The sequence below is a fragment of the Trichosurus vulpecula genome, chromosome 6 (genome assembly GCF_011100635.1).
Source record: "Trichosurus vulpecula isolate mTriVul1 chromosome 6, mTriVul1.pri, whole genome shotgun sequence".
NCBI lineage: Eukaryota > Metazoa > Chordata > Mammalia > Diprotodontia > Phalangeridae > Trichosurus > Trichosurus vulpecula.
This window is the reverse complement of record NC_050578.1, coordinates 272,237,101-272,263,905: the sequence shown is the minus strand read 5'-3', so window position 1 is coordinate 272,263,905 and position 26,805 is coordinate 272,237,101. Positions and strand designations below refer to the sequence as shown.

At 48.8% G+C, this 26,805-nt stretch overlaps 1 protein-coding gene across 1 annotated transcript; it reads right to left on the bottom strand.

Annotated features, from left to right (window-relative positions):
- Positions 1-3,955: 3,955 nt before the first annotated feature.
- Positions 3,956-26,304, bottom strand: ASRGL1 (asparaginase and isoaspartyl peptidase 1). The gene is made up of 8 exons (XM_036762306.1): positions 25,928-26,304; positions 20,222-20,342; positions 18,615-18,809; positions 12,021-12,163; positions 11,357-11,514; positions 7,365-7,483; positions 5,633-5,743; positions 3,956-4,415 (listed from the first exon to the last, which is right to left on the bottom strand). The coding sequence occupies exons 2-8, from the start codon at positions 20,304-20,306 to the stop codon at positions 4,183-4,185; spliced, it is 1,044 nt and encodes a 347-aa protein (XP_036618201.1). The 5' UTR covers positions 20,307-20,342; positions 25,928-26,304; the 3' UTR covers positions 3,956-4,182.
- Positions 26,305-26,805: the final 501 nt, after the last annotated feature.

Genomic DNA, 26,805 nt, shown 5'->3' with positions numbered 1-26,805 from the left:
GAGTGGAGGAAAGGGGCCAAGAAGTGAGAGATGCTCTATCCCCTTCATAGCTGGGGTTGTTTGGAGGGCTATTAGTATTAGAGGTAACTCTGGGGTCACATAAGTGATCCTGCATTGCATTACACTGCAATCCACTGAAAAAGATAGCATTAATGCTTATGAAATAAATAGCATTTGTGTTGTCTAAAGTACCCAAATTTATTGGTCACAGAACAAGTTATTAAAGCAAAGATTGTCCCAAAGGGAAAAAAAAGACCACTTTCTGACTTTATTCTTTGCTTATGTTACTATTTTCCTACCTGGTAGATTTTCAAATAAACTGGTTGGCAGCATTCAATAGTTTCTGTGACAGTGTAGCTGGTGTGCTTGTGGGGGAAGAGAAAGGCTATCTTTCAATTCTAACGAACGTTAGATTATATATGAAATCTTGCTGGATTTTGCTGGATTACTTTTTAAAATTCATACACAATGTCCCACATGAAATATCTGTAATTATTTTATAGTGAGATTCATATTTTGAGTTTTTACTATTATAGAATAAAATTTTATATTTTATAAAATTATATAATCTTAATTTTAATTTGGGAATTTTTATGGGCAGAATTGTATTTGTGGTAAGCATTTACCGAAAAAAATCTAAAAGAATATTATGAGTGGCATACTAATCACCTCGGGGTTCGCAACATATTTCTTGTTGAAAGGAGTTCTCAGAACAACAAAAAAGGTTAGGAACCAATGGCCCAGTCCCTGGGAAGTGGGCATCTTGATGACATTATAAGATATGGGTCATTATTTGAAGGCCACTGACAAAGGGGACTCATCAAAACTGAATGATTGAGGACCAGCCACCTTTCCTTATGGCCTTTGGGTGGGGGAGGTGGCCAAATTCTCTGGGGCCCTTGGGTTTTTAAGGATTCAGCAACTTCTTCCAGAGTAACTCAAGGGGTAGGGTAGGGGACAGTGTGGGTTGGAGAAGAGCAGGTTTGCTTTTTCAGTAAGCCCCAAAGTATATTTTCCTTTTAGGGGAGTCAGCCACGGGGGTAATTGTTTGTATAGGAGGCTGTGGGAAAGGACTCACAGGAATGACAAAAAGATTGCCCTGAGAGCAACTCCCAGTTCAGGACCTTTGGGGAGGGTTGAGTATTTTTCTCTCCTAGTTTCTGGGTTCCAGAGATTCCTTATGCTTGGAAATACATCTTTCATATTTTCTGTGAGATGAATGTAATCTCCAATCCAGTAACCATACTGCATATTGAATGCCTGTGTAGGATTTAGGGAGCCTGCCACCCACATTTGGGACACACTATACACACAAGCTGCGCCTAAATGTCACTTAGACTTTCTTGGATTAATCCAGCCAATGAACCAAAGGATGAGAAATTGACCCTCTAAGGTCAAGCCTCCAAGGATGAGATCCATTCCATGTGAGTCCAGAGTCCCTGGGGGATCCTGGGCCGGGGGTTACATGTATGTATTTGCATGTACTTATATGGTAAAATGTAAGCTCCTTAAGGATAAGGTTGCTTTCATTTTAGTCTTTATATGACCAGATCCTGGCAGGCAGGGAACTCTGCAGGCAACATGAAATAAACGTGGCCCTATTTCTTTAGTAACCCTCAATCATCTGTCCTTGTAGGGCTCACGTCGAGTCAGTCTGTGCCCTTGAGGGTACAGTCTTGATATCGTCATAACCATGTACCTTTTCCTTTATAGCAAATTTCTATCATCAGGGCAAGAGAAAAGTGGAAGTTTTGTCACTGCAATCCTAAATGTATTAATACTAAAACATCTCTGAGTTACTAGAATAGGATGCAAGTATAAGAGATCTTGTTTTTGATCTGAATTTGTAGAATTCCATATCCTAAGCAGCTCAGAGTTCCTAGGCTTGCCATCCACTCACTTTCATGTGTAAGATTAGGTCCTTGAAGTATCTCATTCTTTCGGAGTGATATAGGGATAATATCCTCAAAAGGGGGGAACTAAGGCAAAGATAAATTTTTTCTGTTTTTTTTTTTGTCAAGGCAATTGGGGTTAAGTGACTTGCCCAAGGTCACACAGCTAGCACGTGTCAAGTGTCTGAGACTGGATTTGAACTCAGGTCCTCCTGACTCCAGGGCCAATGCTCTACTCATTGTGCCACCTAGCTGCCCCTAAAGATAAATTTTTTAATTAAATGGAATAGTAAATTTTGAGAAAGCAATAGGGTTGGACTGTTAGTTCTCTGAGGTTACATATACGTGTGTGTGTTTTCACGTACATATGATGTGTACATGCAGTTCTTGCTTTACATAAATTCACATTAGGCAAATTGGACTTTCTATCACCAGCCCAGGCTCCAGCTTTGGGCAGGTGACAGGCACAGCTGGTATAGCCACCAGTGGGCTTCCCCTACAGGTACTCAAGTTGTTCAGGCTGAGGGGTCCAAAGTACTGCAGAGGCGGCAGGGCCACAAAGAGCCAAAGGGAGGTCTGCGGAACAGTCCGCTTATGTGGAGAACTAGATTTTATATATTATGATTGGTTTCCAAATGTTTCTAATGGGATATACAAGCCTTGAGTATGTTTTAGCAACAAGTTCTCCAAATTGCCTTTATAATTGTAAAGAAAGTGAAATTATTTTCCTCTTTTGAAGTATCTATCTGATAATACTAATAGACATAAGTTCTCATTTTGCAAGTCAGTCCCTCATAGATCTTTAAGACTCCTCAGCCTGTCGATGGCAGCGTCCATATCACGTCCAGGGTTTAGGTAAAGAGAAATACCAAGTAATATATGTAAAATCTGAAATTCTCTGAAGTGAATCATGGGTTCATAATTTGACGTTGTTCTTGTGGTTCTGTTGTTAATGGGATCAGAACCATAAGGCTTGAGCTGGTTTTCACCACATGAACCAGTTATTGGAAAACCAAGTTTAGGAAGTTGGACAAAATTGTACTGAGTCTTGTGACTGGCAGATTTTAGCAACATTACCTAGGAATCTGCAGGTAACCTGGAACCGGAGAAGCAGATCTACTAGGAGGAGTCCCCTTCAGACCTGTCCCAAGAACAAGACTGTCCAAGGGAGATGTTACCACCTGGGACATCTGGGACTCAAGATGAAATGTGCTGATTAAATGGACACTGGGTTACAATACTGATTGTATTGGGTTAATATTGATGACCACTGTTGGTTGTACTGCTTCACCTTTTTGTTTCATGGTGTTTAAATCTGCTGAGTTTTCTTGGTTACTTTGGCGACATGTAAATCTCCCCTTTCAAATTAGTCCATGATGAGCCCTCTAAGTAGTTGGATCTGTAACCTGACTTAGTTTACCTATAACAAAATTTGTCTCCTTAGGGGACATACAAGATTATGACTCTGCTTGTACTTTCTGTGCCTTCCCCTTCCCCACCCCCCCGCCCCGCCCATGCCCCTTAAGGCAGACAATCCCTGATTTAGTGTTTCAGCAAGTGATCCTAGGAGGGGAATGCTGTATCAAAAATAGCATGACTAAATCCATTTTGTGAAGTTCCAATTTCTTGTAAGTCACCTGATCACGGGGGAGTCCCAAGTCTAGCCCTCCTTACCTCAGTGTCTCCTGAGCCTCTCTGGCTCAATCCCTACATCCTGCTCTTTACCCCTTTAACTGTATATTAACTGTGTAGAAACCAAGGTTTGGGGTTTTTGCAACGATTAAGAGCCTTGGATCTGATTTGTTTCTGCAACTGCCCGCCCTGCTAAATCAATCATTGTCTAGACGTAACTGCTCAGTGTCTACTCCACCGTATCAAAAATAACCCGTCTTTGTCGCAGCCTCTTTCAAGTTCACCAAACTGAACTGCTTTCAAGGGTCACAGCTTTTGTAAAAGCTATGGATTTTCCAAAGTCCAGAGTCTCTTTTTGAGATAGAAACTCTCATGCTTTCCAGTTCAAGACCAAAATAATCAGTCAAGAGAATAGCTAAAACTAGGTCCTCTGATGTCTTGAGGCAAGTCTTGTTTTGACCTTTATTTCACAGCGGGCCAAAATGGAATTTCTTAGAATATGTTTTGATCAAGGAAACAAATCAAGTGTGACAGGGTGCATGATTTCTCCAAATGCAGACCTAATAGAGTAAGGTAAAATTCTCCTGAACGTTACCGTTGCCTAGGCTGGAGACCAGCCCACTTTATTCATTGTCTCTTCCTAACCCAGACCTGGCAGTCAGACACATGAGTTAGGGCTTTTGTTTCTGCCGATGTCGGTGATGTGTACCATCCCAGGGACGATTCCAAACTGAAGCTTGTCCTCCTTTGCCGAGGCCCAGGGCATGGAGACCGAGGTCCACCTTGCAGCCCACTCTCCTGTTCTATCAATCACAATGACGCCGCCTAAACCTTTGACCCTTTTCTTCATGTAACACAAGGCAGCGTCAGCAGCCTCTTGTGGACTCTTTCCTAAAAACAAGAGGGTCAGGCAAAGAAATATGATATTAATGCCTTCTAGGAGATAAAAAGTCCTTTTGTAGAGCAAACCTCCTGAGATTATTGTTTCTCCTAAAAATGATTTTAACTGAATTGGTAAAACTGGGGCCCGCTAAATTCTTCCCTTGATCCTGGGCCTTGAGGGCCAAGCCACCCTTATACAACAAAGCCCAGCAGAACCCTCTGAAATCTTCCCTCAAACTATTCACCTTTCTAGGTTCCCATGTTCTCTGGCCAAGGGAACTAAGTCCTTAGTTTAAAAAGCTTTCTCTTTCCAGACCCTTCTAGGTAGGAAGTGGGAGTATAAGGACCAATTGGAAGATCACGAGAATCTGCAGATGGGCCCCACCAGAGCCTTACAAGAGTGGTCGGCAGCACAGATAGTGGACTTCAGGGGTGAATGATTGCTCACAATGTGGAACCCTCCATCTCCTGCTGTAGACCACAGGCCTTACCCAACTCAGCAGAGCTTCACCAGGAGTTGATGCTGTGGAAAACGTCTGGATCAGCCCTTGCCTAAGCTGGGGTGGAGTTGCTACAGACAAGAGTCTGGTGCTTGGCTCACAGATGGACAGACACACAATCCATTTGTCAGTCCCAGGCTCTGCACTCTAAGCAGGGCCCGTGAGAGCTTATACTTCACGGGTGGAACCTTTGAAAAGATCTCCTGAGTATTCAGGAAAGGCACAGTCACTGAATCCTAGCATCTGAGGGGTGGCCTCTACTGAGGCCCACTGAGCCAAGGCCTGAGGCTCTGAGGAGCTCTGCACAGCCCAAGCTCTTAGCCTTGGCCTTTCTTCCACATCACAGCCCTCAAGCCCTTGAAGAGAGTTCCAGGCTAACTCTGTCTACTTCCTCCAGTGTCACGGACTCAAGGCTCTTCACCAGCCTCTCCAGTTTGTCACTGTCCTTAAAATGTAGGGTCCAACGGAACTCAGTCCGTTAGAGGAGATTTGAGGAAGGCAGAGGCTTGGGGGGGCCGCCCCACTTCTCTGTGGATCTTGTAGTCCACTAAATTCCGAAGTTCTTGCCCTTGTGAAGTTGATTCTTGGTGCCCAAGTGCAAGATTTTACATTTATCCTAACGAATTTTATCTCATTTGATTCAGCCCAGCGAACATGCTTACTGATCTGTTGACCTATAACCAGACTATGAAGATTGAAATAAATCATGTTTTGTCCTTTGAGTACCTTGTTCCATGTAGAAGATAACCAGTCTGGCGAGATTCACTTTTATTATGCTCTCTCCATGGCCGGTAGTAGAAACAGCCCCGACCTCATTATCAGCATAGCCCCCAGAACCTGCTCAAACAAGAAAACAGATGTTCTTACAGGGGGCCAACAAGATGCCCAAAGGCACACTGCTCCAAGCTACAAAGAGCCCGGCTAAGGAAAAGGGGAGCCATGATGGTGGGCTGCACTCACCGGCTCTGGAACCTACTCCTCTGGACCTTGGTTTCATCATGGATAAAGTGGCAGGGTTGAAGCAGATGATCTCAAAAGTCCCTTTTGGGTTTTGTTTTGGGAGATTTGAGGAAAATGAGTATAACCTCAAAATCCAATTAATCTTGAAAAGACCTCCATTACTTTCAGTGGCTTAGAGGTTGGTGCTGGGGTGTGGGGTGTCCACATGTGTGTGTGTGTATGTCTGCGCGTGTGTGTCTGCATGTGTGTGTGTGTCTGCATGTGTGTGTGTGTGTGTGTGTGTGTGTGTGTCTATGTGTCTATATGTGTGTGTGTGTGTGTGTGTCTCCAGTTGGGCTTCTGGGGAAGGTGCATTTCCCAAGGTTCTGTGGCTGGTGTAAGTCTTAAGTTACCATCCAGCTGACAGTCAATTTGGAAGTGTCCAGGAGTAAATTATTTGCATCTGTCTGGGTCCTTTTCTCCATCCTTGTGGGACATTAGCAGGAGACTCAAGCAGGGCAAAGTCTGGGCTTAGCTAAGATTAGGGTAGGCGTGTATATGTATCTAAACACGGATACGTGTGTATCTGTGTGTGCATGCATACATGTACAAGTTTATGTACATATATCTCAACATGAATGAGCATCTGAAATTTCTCAGCTAAAGAAGGAACTTTCTGATGAGTGTCCTGCTGTGTGCTCACAACTGAACGGATTGTCAAGAGTTTGCCCTAAACAGGCTGGACAGACCTGGGAGTGCCCTGTAGGCTGACGACTGCCCTGACGGGCACTTTGTGGTCAGAATTTTTCTAGAAATGAAAGGCTGCAGGCCACCATTTAAAGCTAGGTTAGAGATCTTCAGCTCTGGGTTGTGATTCCCTTGGAAAAATGGGAAAACCTCCCTCTTCCTCAAAAACAATCAAAGCCCAAATCTGAAGGCCATTTCCCGTTCTTTAGGCTGCGTTGAGGCAGCATCAGCAAGGATCTGGTTCTATAATAATAGTGAATCATAAATGTAGGGCTGGGGAGCAGGGAGAGTCACCCCTCAAAGGGGGCCAAGTCTTCTTCTCAGGCTGAGAAAAGCCCCCGTTTGTTATTCGAATCCTTTGCTGCCTGGACCAGCCTCCCAGGGGTAGAGGGTAGTTCTTATTGCTACCCCAAAAAGGTTGGAACAATTTGTTGGGTTCTTTTAAAGAGTAGAAACCAATCCCCACCCCACCCCACGAATTAGGCCCAGCACACCTTACGTAAACTTAAAACAACTTAACCTGAAATAGCACTTCCACCATAAAGGTGTGCCTTATTTTAAGCGGTGAAGTATCCTGACCACTTCTAAACCTGGTTATATTACACTTCCATTCTCAGCTTCTGGTCTCTCTCCGTGGAGCCCATCCTTTAAGACCAAGGCTGTGGGAAATTCTTGGCCAGAATGAAAACTGACACAGATGAATTTAGTACTGTGAAGGGAAGAAAGCAGGTTGAGTGGGAGTGTGGGAGGGGACTCACTCATATGACCTTACCTACACAGGGGGAGTCCCCGACACGGCCAACCATCTTATTAATGGTCCCCCCAGTGGATGTTGCGTAGGCAAGGTTTCCATTTCTGTCCAGGGCCACAGCACCTACTGTTCCAGTGTTCCTGAAAAACAGCAGCAGATTAGAGGGTCAGGCTAAAGCTTGCAATGCAAGTGTCAGCGGAGTCCCACTTCAACGAAATCCAGTTGTACCCAGGCCAGGAAATGAGCCCAAGCTGACTGGCTGCTTATTCTCCAGAAGCCAGACAGAAGAGGCCACAGAGGATAGGTGCTGAACATCCACAATGACCAGCATGGCCTAAAGACACTGCCTAACCCTCTTCTCTGCTCCTCCAGTAGTAAAGTTTTGAGTCAGGAGGTAGCAGCCCAAAGCCAATGGACGGGACCCAAGGCCAAGCTCCTATGGCTAGCCCTACTGTGTGGACCTCTCTTTGCTTCCTCCTCTCTTCTGTTCATCTCCCCAGCTTCCCTTCACCTTTGTCCTACTCATCCCTCTCCCTTCTTTTATGCAATGGGATAGAAAAGGTCTCCCAGGAGCAGATTTTATGAGCCACAGGATGACCCATTTAAAAGATTCAGCCAGAAGGAACCAGACTGTCTGGTTTTGAGGCCCTTTGGGAGTGTTCCTCTCTTTCCCAGCAGTGGAGGATGGTGACTTTGGAAATGAAAGAACATGTGAAGTCCACACAGAGGGGGTGAAGGGCAGAATTTGGCTTTCTGAAGGACACCGGAGCCATAACAGGCTCTCCTTGAAAGGCCGAGAAGACTTGTATTAAGATCGGGGGAGATATAGTTGGACATGTTGGACATGCACCTGATTGAGAAGGCTTTAAGATGAAAATTCAAGGGAGGAAAGCAGCTCCCATAAACCTGAATGTGAAGAAGGGTAACAGATGTGACCAAGAAAGAAGAGCAGAAATGCCTGGTGACAACTGGATCTGGCAGACCACGGCCCCCCGAGTATGCTCAATACACAGAAACGACTTATAGAAACATGACGGCCAACGTTTGGGTCAGGAGAAAAGGACGGGGAAAGGGACCTGATTGGGGGCATGCTAGGGACCACACGCGGTGAGGGCGGAGGGAGCAGACTCCAGTGCCGACATCTGCAAGAAACAGAACCTGGAGAACTCCCCGAAGGGCTTTGCCGAGAGTCCACTGACGTTCTTATGACTTGGGTCTGACCACGCTATCGCTTTCCTCCTTAAGAAGTACCAGGACTTCCCTCTGGCCTCTAGGACATAACAGAATTGGCCGTCACTCTACCCCTTTAAAATCTGGATCTGGCTGACTTTCCAAGTCTTAATGTACATCGCTGCTCTTCATTTACTCAGTGGTCTGTCCAAACTGGCCTATCTGTTGTTCCTCATGGAGGACCTTGCATCTGTCTGCCTTTGCTTAGGTTGGCCCTGCCACCTGGGATACCCTCCCTCCTGGCTCTTAGAATCCCGAACCTTCTGCAAAGCCTGATCCAAGCACCCCTTCCTACAGGAAGCCAATCCTCATCCCCCAGAAATTACTCTGTTCCTACTTTGCATATGCTTTTCTGCATCCATATTATTCTTCCCCAAGAGGATGTAAACTCCTTGAAGAAATTTTTGTCTTGGTATTCCTAATGTCGAGCATATATCATAGAATACGGTATGAGCTGACACACTGACTCCAGAACAACTCTGGAAACGATAACCAGGCTAACCTGAGACTTGTACCCAGCAGCTTCTGGAGTGGGTGGGCCATTCAATCAAGGGTTTGGGAGCATTTAGCCTTCCCCACTTTTCTGTAATGGAAACGTTCTCACTGAAAACAAGACCAATGCCAAGTAGATCACATGTAATACAGGAAATACACTGAAGTTAATAAAAACAATACAATAGCAAGATAACCTAGTTCTTCCCCATGATTACCAGCCTGGAAGATCAGAGGAATGCTGTAGACACAGTATGTCTTGATTTCATAAAAGCACTGGACAAGTTTCTCACCCTACACTCACGGACAAAATGACAAAAGTGTGAACTGGAGGACAGTAAGGAGAGTTCCCAGCCAGCTGAACACCTGTGCCCAAAGGCTGCTAACTGATGGATCCAGGCTAGCCTGACAGGGGGCACCTTAATGGCAGATCCAGGCTAGCCTGACAGGGGGTACCTTAATGGCAGATCCAGGCTAGCCTGACAGGGGGCACCTTAATGGCAGATCCAGGCTAGCCTGACGGGCACTTTAATGGCCGATCCAAGCTAGCCTGACAGGGGGCACTTCAATAGCAGATCCAGGCTAGCCTGACAGGGGGCACTTAATTGGCTGATCCAGGCTAGCCTGACAGGGGGTACCTTAATGGCAGATCCAGGCTAGCCTGACGGGGCACTTTAATGGCCGATCCAAGCTAGCCTGACAGGGGGCACTTCAATAGCAGATCCAGGCTAGCCTGACAGGGGGCACTTAATTGGCTGATCCAGGCTAGCCTGACAGGGGGCACTTAATTGGCTGATCCAGGCTAGCCTGACAGGGGGTACCTTAATGGCAGATCCAGGCTAGCCTGACGGGGCACTTTAATGGCCAATCCAGGCTAGCCTGATGGGGCACTTTAATGGCCGATTCAGGCTAGCCTGACGGGGCACTTTAATGGCCGATCCAGGCTAGCCTGACAGGGGGCACTTCAATGGCAGATCCAGGCTAGCCCAACAGGGGGCACTTAAATGCCCGATCCAGGCTAGCCCGACAGGGGGCACCTTAATGGCCGATCCAGGCTAGCCTGACGGCATTTTAATGGCGTTCAAAAGGTAGCTGTGACCTGTTTTACATTTTTTGGATACTTGGATGAAAATATAAAAAGCACACTTATCAGAGAAGGACAAAGTTGAGAAGACTAGATGGTGAATACCTAAACGACAAAATCATGAGCCGTAAAGATCTCTGAGGCTGATTTTAAAAAGCCTAATGCCCCAGCCCGCCTTGAGAACGCTGGCACATCCAGAATGCTGTGTTTGATTCTAGGCTGCACAGCCCAAGAGGGACACTGAGAGCCCGGAGGGTGTTGACAGAAGGGGGAGCAGGCAGGGGAGGTGTGTAAATCATGCTGGGTGTGAGAGCTGCAAGGAATTCAGGATGCAGCTTGGGGGATCTGAGCACCAGCCCATTAAAGGTGAGGCATTCCATACAGTTTCAGAAAGCAGATTTACTCTACAAAGAGCTTCCTAAGGAAAAAGGAGAGGGATCCAGGCCTAGCTCGGTCCTTCCAAGCTGTCCCATGAAGCAGTGTGCTCCAGCTCATTCCACGTGTCGCACCAACAGGCTGGCTCATGCCATGGCTCCTTCCTTGTTTGTCCTTCGTCCTCAAAAAGGACCATGACATATGGAGAGACATTAGGTAGGAAGGAAGACTCAAGGACTGCCAAGGTCCTTCCCCACTCTGGGGAAGTTCAGCATCTTGAACTGAAGTCAAGATTCATTACAATACATTTCCAAGTACTGTTCTGATCTGTTGTATTTCCCTTCAAACAAGTGGGCTATTATTCCCTGGAACTTTGAAACTCACTATAGAATAACTTCCAAACTTTCTTAACTCAAACTCTGTGATAACACAGACAGGAGCAATGTGGCAAGTTTTTTGTATCATCTTTTTAAAAAGGCCAAGTGGATAAAGAGCCCAAGAGGGAATCTGTAGAAGATAGAGAAATCCTCCCGGAAAACAAATTTTTGCTGCTCCTGCAAAGCCTCCCAGGTCACGGACAAATGTTCATGGCTGGCTGTTCTTGACCCTGGTGGACCTAATCTGGGTCACTACTCTTCTCCCTAAGAAGCTTTTGCTAATTAAGGCTGGCTTTTTCCTTAGTGCTAGAATTGGTGCTGTCTTATGTAGAGGGACGGATCGCAATGGAATGGTGTCTGCTGCGGATAAATGTAGGAGATTCAATACTTTTCTAAGTTTTAGGACATCTATAAGCATTCCGAACATGGGCTTCAGAGTCACAAGAAATACCTACTTGTCCATATCTGTTAGGAAATTCGTTTTTTCAACTTTCTCTTTCTTCAGACGTTTGATGTTTCGCTCTGTTACCAATTTTTCTCCAGGAATTACTGGGATCCCCATGTTCTTAGCAAAACAGGCCGCACCTCGATCAGTCAGGAAGGAGTGATTTGTCTGATTTGGAAAGGAAAGGAAGCTCATTAGACCTCCTGAACTGTCCCACTGTGCGAAGGCAGCTACATCTGCTGGGTACAAAGGTTCAAAAAGGCAGATTCCACTGCTTTCTTTTTTCTGGCAGGCGTTGAGAAAGAACATCTTTCCAAAACAGAAGAGGCAGCAGACACCACTTAATATATGGCTGTCATAAGAATAGCCATCAGTTAATAGCTTGGTCGGTCTAATTGGTGGCTGAACGAAGAAGAAAGACAGTAGTCAGGGGTGAAAGCTTAAGGCCCCATATCAATCCCCTTCCTGCTAGTAAGAAATAGCTTCCGTACCAGACTATCATGGGCCAGCACAGGCCAGGGGTGGACTCTCAGATGACACTGGTTAGACTCATTTCTCCTATTTTCCAGGACCATGCCAGGAAGCACAGGCTTCTCGTGGCTGGTATAGCTCTTGAGCCTGGGGGGGGTCACGGCTAAGTTACTGGAAAGAAGATACTCCTCATTGAGCCATACCTTTTCCATAACCAGACGGGCAAGTTTGATGGGGTTGGCGATGTTCCTAATGGAGGAGACTGCTCCCGAGGACAGGTTTTTTCCATCCATGATGCTGGCATCCATTTCAATTTGACTATCCTCATTCAAGACGGATCCATTACCTACAAGAGAGACAGAGGCGTGAAGAAAGATTAAGACATTTACAAAGTGCCTGCTGGGGCCACCCACTACTCCTCCTGTCTACTCTGTACACACAATTTACTGGGTCAAAGGTATTCTGAGTTTTCCTGAAAGGCATGGAAGACTCCATTATTTCCTTATCAGATGTTCATGCAGTGTTCCTTTTTGGGGGAGAGGGAAACATGGGAAAGCTTTATATTCCATCTCCCCAGAAGCCACATGTCACATAGGATTGCAAGGCTTTCATGGATGATTATGGGAAACCCAATGCACTCCAGCAGCCCATGACACTCATCATATTCCACCCACGGTGCTGTTTGTACTATGTGACTAGAAAAGAACAACATCCCGATTTTTTTTTTAAAGGTGAGCAAAGGATGGAGGTGGGCCAAGGATTCAAAGGCCGGGTGCTTGACAAGTTCCAGGGGAATGCTATGAAAGGAATGTTGATTTCTGGTTGCACAGGACATGCTGCTCCAAGGCAGAGGTGGGGCCTCTATTCAGCAGTCACAGCAAAGGAAAAGGATTCTTCTGGGAGCCCCTCAAAGAATGGGGCTCTTGTTCTCGAAGACTCACTCGTACCTGAACCCTCCATGTAGGTTTTAAGTTATGGTGGAATTTTAGCTTTCATGGACAATACGATAATTTGAGAGTGAAATGGCTTGTGTCAGAGAGGTTTTCAAAGGCAGGATGCATTTCTGTCCCTTTGTATTTTCTCTTTAAGCAAAGAGGCTCAGAATTATGTAGTAGTCTCTGGCAGATTTGTGCCTAAAAGACAGGGAACAGGAGTCACATGATATTAGTGATCTATGATTGCTGGTTAGAGTTCTGTTACATTACCAACAGGTCATCTCGTTGGAGGGAGAGAGAATCGGGAAAGCCTGGAGGTGGAGATTTGCCTCAATGTACCCTGTCTGTGGCCCGGACTTTGTGCGTCTGTGGAAGGACATCTGAGGCCGTGACTTGTCACCAGATGAGTCCTTGGATTTGGTTTCCTGGGAGCTTCTGGACATGCCTGCTGCTCTTCTTCTAACATTGTAGCCAGTCTCTCGGGGACTGAGCTCGGTAGACAAATGTGAGCAATTTTCTATCTTCCTCCTTTCCTTTCAGTGAAACTCTTCTGATTAGATTTAACATATCAGGTAAATGTATTTTCCCCCCAATTTTTCTAAGATGTGCTCCATTGCTTGCTAACAGCAATCCCTAGACTTCAAAGCCATGGTAGAGAAATCCAAACAGTGTTTTCAGACACCATCTACTTAACCCGGCTGTTCCCTTTCTAAATCTGCCCAGTGACAGTGACAGATGGCTTCATCTGCTATTTTTACTCTGCCTTCCTACGCCTAAGTCTTTGTTTTCATCAAGCACCAGATTGTGTTCTGGGCATCACGATTAACCAGGACAGTGTGTGGTCACTACCAGATGACAACCTAGTCATCGGGGCAGCATGATGAACTCTGGGTGGGTTTCCCTGTGACCATGTCTACGAGATGACCAGGATTCTGTCCCAGAATGGACCTCTACAGGGAGCTTCCTTTTCATTATTGTATCCAACGAGGACAAGAGGTGCTCACAGGGCAGAAGCAGAAGTGTCCTTCAATGCCTCAGACCGATGGCTCCCTGATGGCTCAGCCTTTCCCATCAGGCCCAGTGAGGGTGGCTGCACGGTCAGCAGCTTAGACAAAGAATCACTCACCTATTTTCTCCCTCGGGGGTTCTTAACCTGGAGGTCAGAAAACTTTTTTTAAAAATTGTGGTAACTATTTCAATATAATTGGTTTTCTTTGTTATCCTATGTATTTTATTTTGTGCATTTAAGAACATTATTCTGAGAAGGGGTCTGTGGGTCTCACCCAACTGCCTGTCCAAAGGTTCTAGGACACAAATAAGCTCCATGTGCACCATACAATGTATATTCCCTGGCCAGAAAAAGCAAGATAACATGAGGTTCTTTTTTCCCAGGAGTCATTGGGCAAAGCTTCATTTTTGATGCTAGTAAAGCATGCTGCACATGTCCCTGCTTCTCTGCGTGGACTTTGCAGTCTCTTGGGCAGAGCTTGCCTGGGTGAGCATCTCTAGTGGTGACAGACACACTAGAGGTCCTTCTGTAAGCCATGAGAAGCTGGAAGGGGGTTGATTTGTCCATAAGATTGGCTACAACATTGGCTAAACCTTGGTGGAGACACAGAATCTTGACCAATGGATAGTGGAGAACTCCTCTGAGAGCAGCCAGGCCAATGCCTTTGCTCTCCTCCGGAGATCTGGAGTTCGATGAGGGAATCAGGTGCTGTCTGTGAACCGAAGAGAAGACTAGGTGGTGAGAATGGGAAGGAGATGCATCTTTAGAAATGTAAACAAGGATGAGGGAAAAGTAAAAGGCCCAAGGTCCTGGAAGGACAAAACTAGACTAGTGAACTAGCCCTTCCAGGCTCCCTGAAGAGATGGATCCTGTGGCTGATGCTCTGACTCAGACATGGGGTTTGGGAAGAGGCAGGTTTGCTGGTTTCAGGAGACCAATGACAGTGTGATCTACCTGGGAGTGATGCTTTGGGGCGGTCAAGACAGCAGCCCCACCTGGGCCAGGCTTCCTCTGTTCTTCCTAACACTAAGAGGCCTTTCTCTGCTCTGGAGGTATGGGGAGTTCTTTCAGCCTCTTGAGGACCCGAGGGCTGGCACTGGGCTTTAGCTCCAGACAGAAACAATGTGAGAAGGGCAGAGCAGGGAGGTGGTCCCAGCAATGAGGGACACGTCTCAGTCCTAGGACCAAAAGGACTTGGACCTAAGAGGCTTTTTATGTTGGAACATGCAGGAAAAAGAGAGGGCAGGGTCCACTGGGGGAGGGGCACAGCTATTCTTAGTGGAAATTAATGACAAGAACTTCCCAGACTCTATTTCTCTGCTCCAGAGGCTCAGGGCCCTTCTATCTCATCCAGGGGGATCAGGACCAAGACTGTGGTGGGGAGCTTGGGGGGCCTTGCTTTGATGGGAAGACGAATATCTGCATGCTCGCCCAGTGGATGCTTGAGAACCCTGTGAGCAGAGGTAGAAACTACAAAGGGAGGACAGAATCAAGTCGAATGTGGAATATTATAAGACATTAAAGCCAGAAAGGAGCTCAGAGATCAGCCAGTCTAAGTGTCTTCATTTTGAGCTGAAGAGGCTGAGCCCCACCAGACAGCTGAAGAGTTACAGCCTTCTGACTCCTCTGCTGCTCTAGTACCCCAAGTACATCCATCAGATGGGCTCTAGATCTGTCTCCTATTCTCCAGCAGGACCAGGGTGTCCTTCATTGGTCACTGATATGGCAGTTAGATGTCTAATGGCCTCCACCTGGGAAGATTCCTCGTATTGTTACTGGGCACACTGCCTGGAACACTCCTTGGCTGACAGTGGACTCCGAGGAACAGATGTGATGGAGTCTCCCTTCTTCAGAAGCCCTTTGCAGGAAGCCTCAAGTTCAGCACCATCACCAAAAGCAAGCCAAGCCCAGTCAGTCCTGGGGTGGGCGGGCCTTATGCAGGATGGTGAAGACCGCTTTGGCAGGAGACAAGACGGAGCATACCGACCTGCCCCCCTTCCTTGGGGTGACACGTGCATCAATGTTTAACCACTCTCTTAAGTGTCCCTCCAAAAGCAAAATGCACATGCCCACACACACTTTTAAGTTCCATCTGCCTTAGTAATACTTTCCTAAGTCTAGATAATGAAAAATCAAGCCCTGATCTGTAGTGCTTGCTGATTTCCAAGGTGTAAATGCTCACCCCCAAAACTAAACAACGGGCTCCAGGTTGGAGCTGGCCCGAGCACACCCCGACTGGAGCAGGGAAGAAGGTTGTGAGTGACCTCTCTGGCTGGGAGAGAAGCAGCATTCAAGCAGGCAGTCAGGCACTCTGTTGGACTAGGATTACCCCCACCCACCAAAAACCAGCAGACTAGAACCAGCATGGCTTTCTATCCCGCTCCCCCCACTCTGGCTCCAGGAAGGCCTCCAGTGGGGGAGTCATCACCAACAAACCCAGGGCCTCTGAGCTCCAGATGTGTGCCTGTGAATGCGCAGGGATGACACAATGAGACCACGGAGACAGGAACACATTTCTTTCAGCCTGGCACAGATGAGTACAGGTTTACTCCCCAGCTAGAGAGCAAACCATATATTCTGTCACTGGACCTTAAGTTTGTGTTTGCAAACACCTATGGTTTTTGGTTATGCCCATGCACACAGGCTTATCTGCCTAGTGAATTCAAACCAACACTCAATACTATTTTAGCCCTACAGACCAGGGGATGGCCATGGACCTACAGCCATGGGCCACATCTAGCTGTGGCCTGCAAACTAGCTCACCAGCTGGCCAAAAAAAGGTAGCATGTGAGTAGGATTTGGCCTCTGGCCTGTAGTTTGCCAGCCTCTGGTCCACAGACTCCTGTCATTCAGAAAGCTCTTATACAAGTTGGAGCCCAGTGGAACTTTTACAAAGCTGCCTTAATGAAGAGATAAGCTGAATTGTCACTTTTCAAGGTGAGACTGGGAAAGAAATCTGTTTTTACTGGTTCCAGATGCTTAAAGTCTTAGGAGTGGCTTTCTGGGAACAAGGTCATGGACTTAATTTGAAAGAAAAAAAGATTTGAGAGAAGTTTTTTTTTGTAAGATGTGTATATTTTCCTTCCTGGAAGATTTCATTATTTGCCTCGTTCTTCTCTGAACCACCCACTTTCCCACCCCATCTGAACCTCTGACCCTGAGAATACTCCCCAGTTATGTGGATTCTAAACTTGTCTTTGGGGAACCAGTCACCTGGGGAGGGGGGAAGGGAAGGGAGTCGGCTTTCCTGGATGGATTTGGGAAAACAGGAGCTGGTCTCTCCCAAATAGCCTTTCCTTTTAGACCGCAGTGTATGTGAACCCCAGTTTGACTTGATTGCCCCCTCTGTTATTCTCTGGGATCTCATGAAGGCATCATTGTTTTCTAAGCTGTTGACCTACATAGCTGTGTGCACAGGATGGTACCTACCCCCTAGAGTGATGAAAAGAAAGTGCTTTGTCAACCTGAAGACACACACGTGAGTCATTATTATGTTTGGCTGGACTACAGACCTATGTAGCCCAATATCAATGGAGCAGAGAGAGCTCTGTGTCATGGGATCTCAAAACAGGAAACAGCCACGGGGGCCACTGAGTCCATTCCCTATTGGAATGGGACCCCCCTCTGCAGAATCTTGGACAACTGTTTATTCAAGTCATGAGTTGGACTTCTGCATAATAACTGTCAGTGAGGAGGGAATGAACCCACCCACTGGGGGTGGAGCAACCTGGGTGAGGGAGTGTTTGATCTGGGTTTTAAGGCATCCGCAGGAAGTCAACAGGCAGGTGGAAGGACCCCTCCTCTGAAGCACTGGGAAATGAAAGCATAGGCTCTGTTTGAGGGAGCAAAGATAGTCTAATTTAGTTGAAGTACACAGCACAAGGAAGGGAATAATATAAAATCATGGAAAGAGATGATGGTCCCATATTGTAGAAGGCCTTGAAAAATCTGGGCATTTTAGTAGACCGAGGACTCCATGGGCCAGCAATGTGACCCAGAAGCCAAAAAGATGAAGGCAGTCTGAGGCTGCAGTAGGAGGCTGAGAGCATCCAAAGTCCCATCATCCTGTGCTCTGGCCAGAGCACTCTGGAGCGCTATTTTTGTTTCTGGGTGCCACACTTTAGAAAGGACACAGGTAAACCTGAGGCATGTCCACAAAACGGCCACAAAGGAAGGCCTCAAGATTATGCTACATGTAGACTGATTAAAAGAAATGGGGAAGATTCGAGGTTTGGGGGACATGTCACGTGCGCTATTTTCAAGGACTGGAAGGGCTGTGTCATGAGGAAGCTGGACTGGCCTTGTTTTGGGGTGAAAGTCAGAGTAACAGGTGGGCGTGGCAACCCTGCTGAGCAATGAGTGCTATCCAAAGTAGAATGGGGCGCCTCGGGAGGCACTTGAGGTCTTCAAGGAAAGGTCATTCAACCACCTGTCAAGGACCCTGGAGATGGGATTTTTATCGAGATGAGTTCTGAGGACCCTTCCAATGCTGAGGGTGACATAACCACAACCATGTGTGAGAAAGGGGATTCTGGCTGGCAGTATGAAGTGAGCCTTGGAAGGATGGATCGAAGAGGGAGAAAGTGTGACTGGGAGGCAGGGGCCCTCATCAGAGAGCCAGCCCTTGGGCTGGCGGGGAGGGGCACGGGGACAGATACAGCAAGAAAAGAGCAGGCAGGATGGATGCAGCCGATGCTGAGGAGCTGATGCTGTGCCAGGCTGGCTATGAACAGCAAGGGAGGGGAGAAGGAAAGATAAAGCTGATTCCGAGCACAGGAGGGGTGGTGGGGGCTGCCTCCTCTGCTCAGGACATACCTCTCTTGGTCTTCTTTGCTTCTGCTCCACAAACTCACCTGCATTGAATTCAGGGTCATCCTCCAGGGCCACCACTGCCCCTTCGACAGCGTCCAGGGCGCTCTTGCCTTCTTTGAGGATGTTGTAGCCTGTCAAAGCAGCTTTGGTGACACCATGTCGTACTCTTTCCGAGCGTTCCTTAGAGATGGAGCCGGCTCCTCCGCCGTGAACCACGATAACAGGCTGAATAGTATCTGAGGACCGAGAGCATAAAAACCAAGAGCTTTTCAGGACCACGGCCAGTCCAACAGGACAAGCAGGAGGAGAGATCTCCATGGGAGGTGTGTGTAAGGGTAACACAAAGAGAAGCACCTGGAGGCGCCCACGGCGTGCTGGGCTTCTGCTAAGCACATCTCACAAATATCCCATCTGAATCTCACCAGGGAAGGGGAAGGGATGTCATGCATCCCATTTTACAGGTGAGGAAACTGAGGCAGCCAGGGTGAAGTGACCTGCCTAGGGTCACGCACCTAAGAAGTGTCTGAGGCTGGATTTGAACTCAGGTCCTCCTGACTCCAGGCCTAGAGATCCGTCCACCAAGCCACCCAGCTGCCCTCTATTCAATAATCAACATAGTTAATAATTACTCAATATAATAAGCTTAGATGTAAGCAATTTGGATCACCCCCTGACCCTCTTCCTCATTCCTCTTCTGTCCTCAGTTTAGCTTGTATTTCTTTGTATATGCATCTCATTCTCATGCTAAATGCTGGAGGCAGACAGGTAGGGAGGTGCAGGCAGGGAGGTGAAGGCGGCCTCCCAATGCCCAGCCTAGGGGTCTTTCCATTGCATGGCCCTGCCTCCTAATAAAGATAGCCATTGGGCCTCAGCTGTCATCAGGAGAGTGAGGAAACTCCTTCCACTAAGTCAGGCGGAACCTCTTCTACAGTTTGGGGTTCCCCCGAGGTGCCAGCAGCAGAGGTGCCAGCAGCAGGAAGGCCCGCGATGTTACCAGAGTTCGGCCTGAACCCGATTAAGGTGTAACGGAAATATTTAACAAAATAAAAATGCAATGATATAGCGATAGCGTTAATGTGCGGTGTGCCCATAGGCAACCTTACAGATGGTTCAGTGGTCCCCATTTCTATCTGAGTTCAACACCATTGGCTTAGAGCCTTGGGAGGTTAAGGGGCCTGCCTCCAAGGTGCGGCTTAAAGCCAGGCCTTCCTGGCTGAGGCCAGCCCTCTCTTCTCTACCCCACAGCTCCCTCTGATACAGCCCCTAACTGCCCCTGCAATATGCTCAAGCTGGAAATCTTTTTCATACGGGTGCAGCGACAGATGGCCTGTTTGTGATGCGAAGACCAGGCTGGCTAATTGTGGAGACACTCATCACCAGGCCAGCTTCAAAGGTGCATGGTTTGGTTTTGTTTTGTTGACCCCAGGAATTCTCAAAGACCATTTCCTACAACATGGAGAGGCTTCCATCTGTCTGGAGGGAGGAAGGACCAGTGGGAAAGGTTGGGTTTGTAGAGTCTGTGGGCAGCACCCTCCATGCAGCCCCTCTTGTCGTGCAGAGGCATTTCTGGGCTCCCCAAGGTCAAGCCAGAAGAGACTAAACCCAACCCAGCAGTTCCCATCAAGTTAGAAAGGTGTCAGGCTCTGACCTGTGATGCACTGGGAGGTCCTGGAAGAGGCGTAGGAGCGATGATCAGAATGGCCTGACTGGGAGGAGCATGGTGCGTCAGTCATCTTGAAGGTGTTAGTTTACAGGGCCCTGGATTCCATCTGGGCAAAGAAGCACAAAGGGTCAGGCTGGAGGGGGCCCTTGGGAGGTCACTGACTCCAATCCCCACCACCCCTAACAACACACCAGATTCGCCATTAAGTGCTCTCTGCCAGAAAATCTCCAGGGACGAGAAACATACTTGTTGGGGCTGACCTTGCACTTTCTGAGAGCTCTATTTATTAGGAGCTGGCAGCTAGGGGGTGCCATAGCACATAGAGAGCCAGGACCGGAGTCGGGAAGAACTGCCCATAGGAAATGCCCACAGTCTCTTCCTAGCTGCGTGACGCTGAGCCAGTCACTTAACCCTTGATTTAAATCACTTAGGACTTGCCTCAGTTTCCTTATCTGTAAAATGAGCTTCAGAAGGAAGCTCCACCATCTTTGCCAAGAAAACCCCAACTGGGGTCACAAAGTCAGACACAACTGAACAACTAGTTAGGAACCATCTCTAATTGAATCTGGGCACCTGCTACCCTTACTCCTGACTCTGAGTCCTTCCTTCAGGGGTCTGCCCTTCCAACCGTCCCAGCTGACTGTCATGTCCTTCCTAAGTGGCCTCTTCTCTACCATAAACATCCTTGGCTCCTTCACCCAACCCTCCCATGGCCTGATCACCATCCTGGGTGCCCCCTCTGAACTCTGTCCAGCTCAGCCATGTTCTTCCTAAAAGATGGCCCCACCCCTGAAAGGAGGTAGCCCAGAAATGGCACATCAGGACTGCTCCCTCCCCAGTCCTGCCTAGCGCATCTCTTACTACAGTCTAAAATCCAGAGGCGGTTTGGTTGTCATCACATTGTTAACCCGTACAGCCTTGTATAGGTTACCCTTCACAGGATTTTCTTCAGGTGAACTACTGGAGAGTTTAGCTAGTAGGTAAGCTGTGTCTCTCCAATTTTGTGCCTTTTTTTTTAAAAACCCAAGTTTAAATCTTTACATTTATTCCTACTAAATGTTATCCTACATTAAGGACAGTGTTCCAGCTTGCCAAGACTTCTTTTGGCCCTCGCCTCTCTTCCACACTGGGTTAACTACACGTCCTGGCCTTAGGCCGCCTGAACAAGCATGCCCTTTGTTTCTATCTGAGTCACTGGCAAAAATGTTAAATAGCACGGGGCCGAGCTCAGCTCTCTGGGAGCTTGGACGTTCAATTTCAAAGCCTCTCAATTCTACAGTTGCTTACATCTCGACTGGTTCTCAAGCAATTCTGAGAAACTTTGCCCAATTGCCATTCTACTCATGCTTTCAAAAACTAGAAATGAGGTCAGTCTGGTATTGCTTTTATTTCATGGAACTATGATGCCTCTGTGATAAACTTCTTCCTTTTCTACACAGATATTCACTAACCATTGCTGTAATAAGTTCAGTGGCCTAAAGTCTGAGGAAACCACTCTTCTGGTTTTTGGAAATGAGGACATTTGTCCTTCTTCAGTCCTCTGGTCAGTTGGTTCTTGCATTTTAAAAAATGAGAAGACTGAGGCCCACAGCTGAGAAGGGATTTACTAATCCAGGGGTCCCTTGTGGGCTGCAGACTGACTTACAAAACCACAAATTCCCTATGTTTTGTTCTATCTTTGTTTACCATTTCCTAATTACATTTTAGTCTGAGTCAGGCCGGACTGGGAGTTTTGGACCCCCACTCATTGGAGAATTTGACACATCTGTACTAATTTCCACCAGATCCTCACTACAACAGGGCAATCCTTTTATTCCTCCTTAATTTATTCCTTTTCCTACTCTCTGATCCACAGACATCACTAAGTGCCTACTGTATGGCTGCAGCTGTCCCAAACTTTCTTTTCTCCTTCAATCACTCTTTACCTGACCCTCACAGCTACCGTTCCTTGGAAAACAGGGGCTTCTTTCTCATCTCCTGATCCCTTGATGTTGTCCCTGTCCTCTTCTCCTTATTCCAGGCTTTGATAAAGAGCTGACCCTCCTCCAAAGGCTGACCTCTCTAGAGGTTCCCACTCACAGAGCCCATCCCTTTCCTCCCATCTTCAATCTCTCTCTTTCTACTGGCTCCTTCCATCGCACCCGCAAACACATCCAAATCACCAATGGCAGAAGAACTGAACGAAATCCAGTGACCCACAAGTGAACATCTTTTGTCTGCTCCTTGTCTCAGCCAAACTTCTAGAAAAAGCTGTCTCTCAGTGCCTTCCCTTCTCATCTCTCCAATATCCTCCCTGAATTCAAACTGTTCCCTCTAACAACACCAACGATCTCTTTGCTGCCTCTCATGCCTTGGCCTCCCTGCCCTGTGCTCCAGACTCTCTCCTCTCTGGGTTCTAGTGATGCCACTTTCTCCTGGTTCTCCCCCTCCTCCCAAGTCTCTTTTCTTGGATCATTATCCATACTGTGCCCCTTCACTGTGAGTGCCCTCCAAGGCTCTGTCCCAGGCCCTCTTTCTTCAATCTCTGCACAGACTCTGTGTGATGTCCTTGGCAGGACAGGTCCAATGATGATCTCTGTGCTGCTGACTCCCAGACCTACAGATCTGAGTTACATTAACTGCCCACTGGGCTTTTCAAACCCTATGCCCAGTAACTTCCTCTCCAAACTCCACATGTTTAAAACAGGGCTCATTCCCCACCAGAACTCAGCCCGCTTCCCAACCTTCTGGCCTTTGGAGCCTCAGAACTTCCTTTCAGTCCTCCCTCCTGACTCTCACTCACCCCAAGGCTTGTGATCTCTGACTCAGACACATCTCTCCTCTGGCCTCTGGCTGCCCCTCCCACAGCCACCATCCGAGGTCATCTGCATTATTACAAAATCCACTCATTTGGTCTCCCCACTTCAAGCCAGCCTGTGAATACTGCTAAAGCATTTCCCTAAGGTGCAAGGCCGAAGTCTTCCTCTCTTGGACTCCAGTGGCTCTAGAGGCCTCTAGAGGCCCTTCTCATCCTGGCCCCAGCTTACTCTGTATTCCCCTTTCTGCCCATTAATGTCCAGCCAAACTGGAACAATTCCTCCCCCACAGCATCACCTCCCACGTTCGGGCCTTTGCCCTGGCTGTCCCCCACGTGGGGAAGGCAGCCCTCTGAAGCTCGGCTCAAGCATCACTTTCTGCAGGAAGCCTTTCCTGAGCCCCAAAGCAGCTGGTACCCCCTTTTCCCTCTTGCAGCTATCCTGTTTAAATTTTATTTAAATTTTCAGTTACAAATTCTCTGTCTCCCTCTGCTCCCCCCACCTCAAGGAAGGCATGAAGTACAATTGAATCTGCTTGGTATGTATTTTGTACATATTTGTGGTCAATAAACATTTATTAAGCACTAACTGTGTTCTAGGCACTGTGCTTAACACTGAGGAGCCAAAGAAAGGCAAAAGACAGGTCCTGCCCTCAGGGAGCTCCCCTTCTAACGGAGAAGACACCATGCAAACAGCTGGGTCCAAACCAGATCTAGCTTAATAAAGTGGAGATAATCAATGCTACCATGAGGCGCATGGGGCTGTGGAAGGGAAACTTTTTCTGTCTCCCTCTACGATGCCACGAACTGTGAGAGGGCAGGCCTGTTTTACTTCTGTCTTTCTGTTTCCAGCCCCCCACACGATGCCTGGCACACATTTTTGGTCTTCTAATCATTCTATTTGCTGAAGTGACTGATCTGCTTCAGTGGAGGGAGTTTCCATGCAGGGAATCCACACCCCTCCCTCCAAAAAAAAAAAAAAGGAAAAAAAATGTTGTAAAGGTTGGCTTGAATCAATCCAGGTACTGGCCAAAGAAATCCCTGTCCTTAATCAGCCGGTCAGTCAATAAACATTGATTAAGCGCCTACCACATGCCAGACACAGTGCCAGGAGCTAGGGATACAAAGAAAGGCCAATCAAGAAGCTGACCAGGGCAGATGGTGAAGGGATTTTCTGTTGGACCCCAGAGGGGGAATCTTTAACCTGGGGTGTCTTTCACACACTGACAGCTGTCCCTCAGTATCTCTGGTTTCCTTTACTATCCCCTGGGTTGTACCTGCTGACTGAAAACATGATTCTGAGAAGAGGGCTACCTGCCCAGGGAATGACTCCTTGACCAAAAAAGTCACTCAACATTTATTAAGTGCCTGCTGTGTGCTTGGGACAGTGGTAAGCCCTGGGGATACAAGGAAAGACAAAAATAGGGTCCATATCCTTCAGGAGCTCCCATTCCAATATCAGTCCCCATCAGATGGCCAATAAGCATTCATTAAACCCTTATGATAGACCAGGCACCATGCTCTGGGGATACAAGAAAAACAAACAAAATATATTAATAGTAACTACCAAGTTGGGTGGGGGGACACAGGGTGAGTAGTAGACTCACTAAAACTAGGAAAAAGGAGCCTAGTTCAGGCAGCAGCTGAGCACTCCTGGAGGTGATGGAGAGCCAGGGCTTACTGAAAGGGGGAGAGGCAGAGACAGGGAGGCCACTCAGGAGGGTGGGGTGTAGGTGGGGGGGAGGCCTGAGATGGGACAGGGGAGGGATCGAGGGGGAGGAGGCGGAGCTGAGATGGGAAGGGGAGAGAGGGGGAGGACTGAGATGGGAAGGGGAGAGAGGGGGAAGACTGGGATGGGGAGGGGAGAGAGGGGGAGGACTGAGATGGGGAGGGGAGAGAGGGGGAGGACTGAGATGGGGAGGGGAGAGAGGGGGAGGACTGAGATGGGGAGGGGAGAGAGGGGGAGGACAGGGATGGGGAGGGGAGAGAGGGGGAGGACAGAGATGGGAGGGGGAAGGGAGAGGGGGAGGACCGAGATGGGGAGGGGAGAGAGGGGGAGGACCGAGATGGGAGGGGGAAGGGAGAGGGGGAGGACCGAGATGGGGAGGGGAGAGAGGGGGAGGACCGAGATGGGGAGGGGAGAGAAGGGGAGGACCGCGATGGGGAGGGGAGAGAGGGGGAGGACCGGGATGGGACGGGGGAGGGAGAGAGGGGGAGGACGAGATGGGGAGGGGAGAGAAGGGGAGGACCGCGATGGGGAGGGGAGAGAGGGGGAGGACCGGGATGGGACGGGGGAGGGAGAGAGGGAGGAGGTGGAGCTGAGATGGGAAGGGGAGAGAGGGGGAGGACCGAGATGGGAAGGGGAGAGAGGGGGAGGACCGGGATGGGGAGGGGAGAGAGGGGGAGGACCGAGATGGGGAGGGGAGAGAGGGGGAGGACAGGGATGGGGAGGGGAGAGAGGGGGAGGACAGGGATGGGGAGGGGAGAGAGGGGGAGGACCGGGATGGGGAGGGGAGAGAGGGGGAGGACCGAGATGGGGAGGGGAGAGAGGGGGAGGACCGAGATGGGAGGGGGAAGGGAGAGGGGGAGGACCGAGATGGGACGGGGGAGGGAGAGAGGGAGGAGGTGGAGCTGAGATGGGAAGGGGAGAGAGGGGGAGGACTGAGATGGGAGGGGGGCGGGAGAACTTTTTTAACTTGTCAATAACTAACTTGTCAATAACCAACAACACCACAGGGGTCCCTTCCTCCAGTGGGTTGGGGGTTGCGCCCTGCTCCTCCCCCCATTTGGGGCTAGGGGCTCCCCCAAGACCCAGGCCCTCAGGACCCCCTCCCAACCCCCCCCCTTCACCAAGGGCGGCCCCAACGGCCTCAGGCGTCGGGCCCGCAGCCTCTCACCTCAAGTGCTCCTCCGGGAATGAGAGCGCCCGAGGCGGCCGCGGGTGAAAACCGTTCTTGCGCCTGCGCACAAACGAGGCGCAAGCCCGCGGGGATCATTACGGTAGGGGGAGGTGCCCCAGCAGAGTCCTTACGGGGCGACTCGAGGGCAGTTACGGGACTAGTGTCTGCCGTCTCCGCCGGTGATAGAGCTCTGGCGCCCCCGCGGAGTCGTTACGGTAGAGGCTTCTTGGCGTCCCCCCGCAGTCATTACGGTAGAGGCTCGTGGGCGCCCCCTCGCAGTCGTTACGGTACAGCCTCTCTTCGCCGCCCCTGAACGCCAGGACAGAATGGAAGCCTAAGGGTATCATTACGGTAAACCCTTCCGCAAGCAGGGGAGCGAGTGATTACGGTACAGCCCCTAGCCTGGCGCCCAGGTGTGGGCGTCAGCCTGTCATGCCCTATCTCATCCTGCTCATCCTTCGGGGTGGGGGTGGGGAGTTGGGAGCTCCATGGATTCTTTACGGTAAAGGCGTCTAGGCTAGGCTAGGGGAGGGAGTGCGTTTAGGCACTCCCCAGGTAATTACGGTAAGCATCTCCCACTACAGATATCCCAGAGGAGTGATTACGGTCTTCTGCCCCGGGCAGGCGCAGCGGAGGGAGAGTCTTACGGTTAAGTCTCTCTTCTCGCACCTTTGCGGGGTGGTGGTGGTAATTACGGTGAAGTTTCCCTTGGCCGGGCAGGGCAGGGAGCACCTCCAGGACGAGGAGCATCCAGACTCCCATAGTGTACCTGGAGAAACTGAGGCCCAGGGAGGAGACCTAAGTTCAAATTCAGCCGCTTCCTAGCTGGGTGGCCCTGCCGCGTCACTTAAAAACCCCCCAACTATATCTGCCTC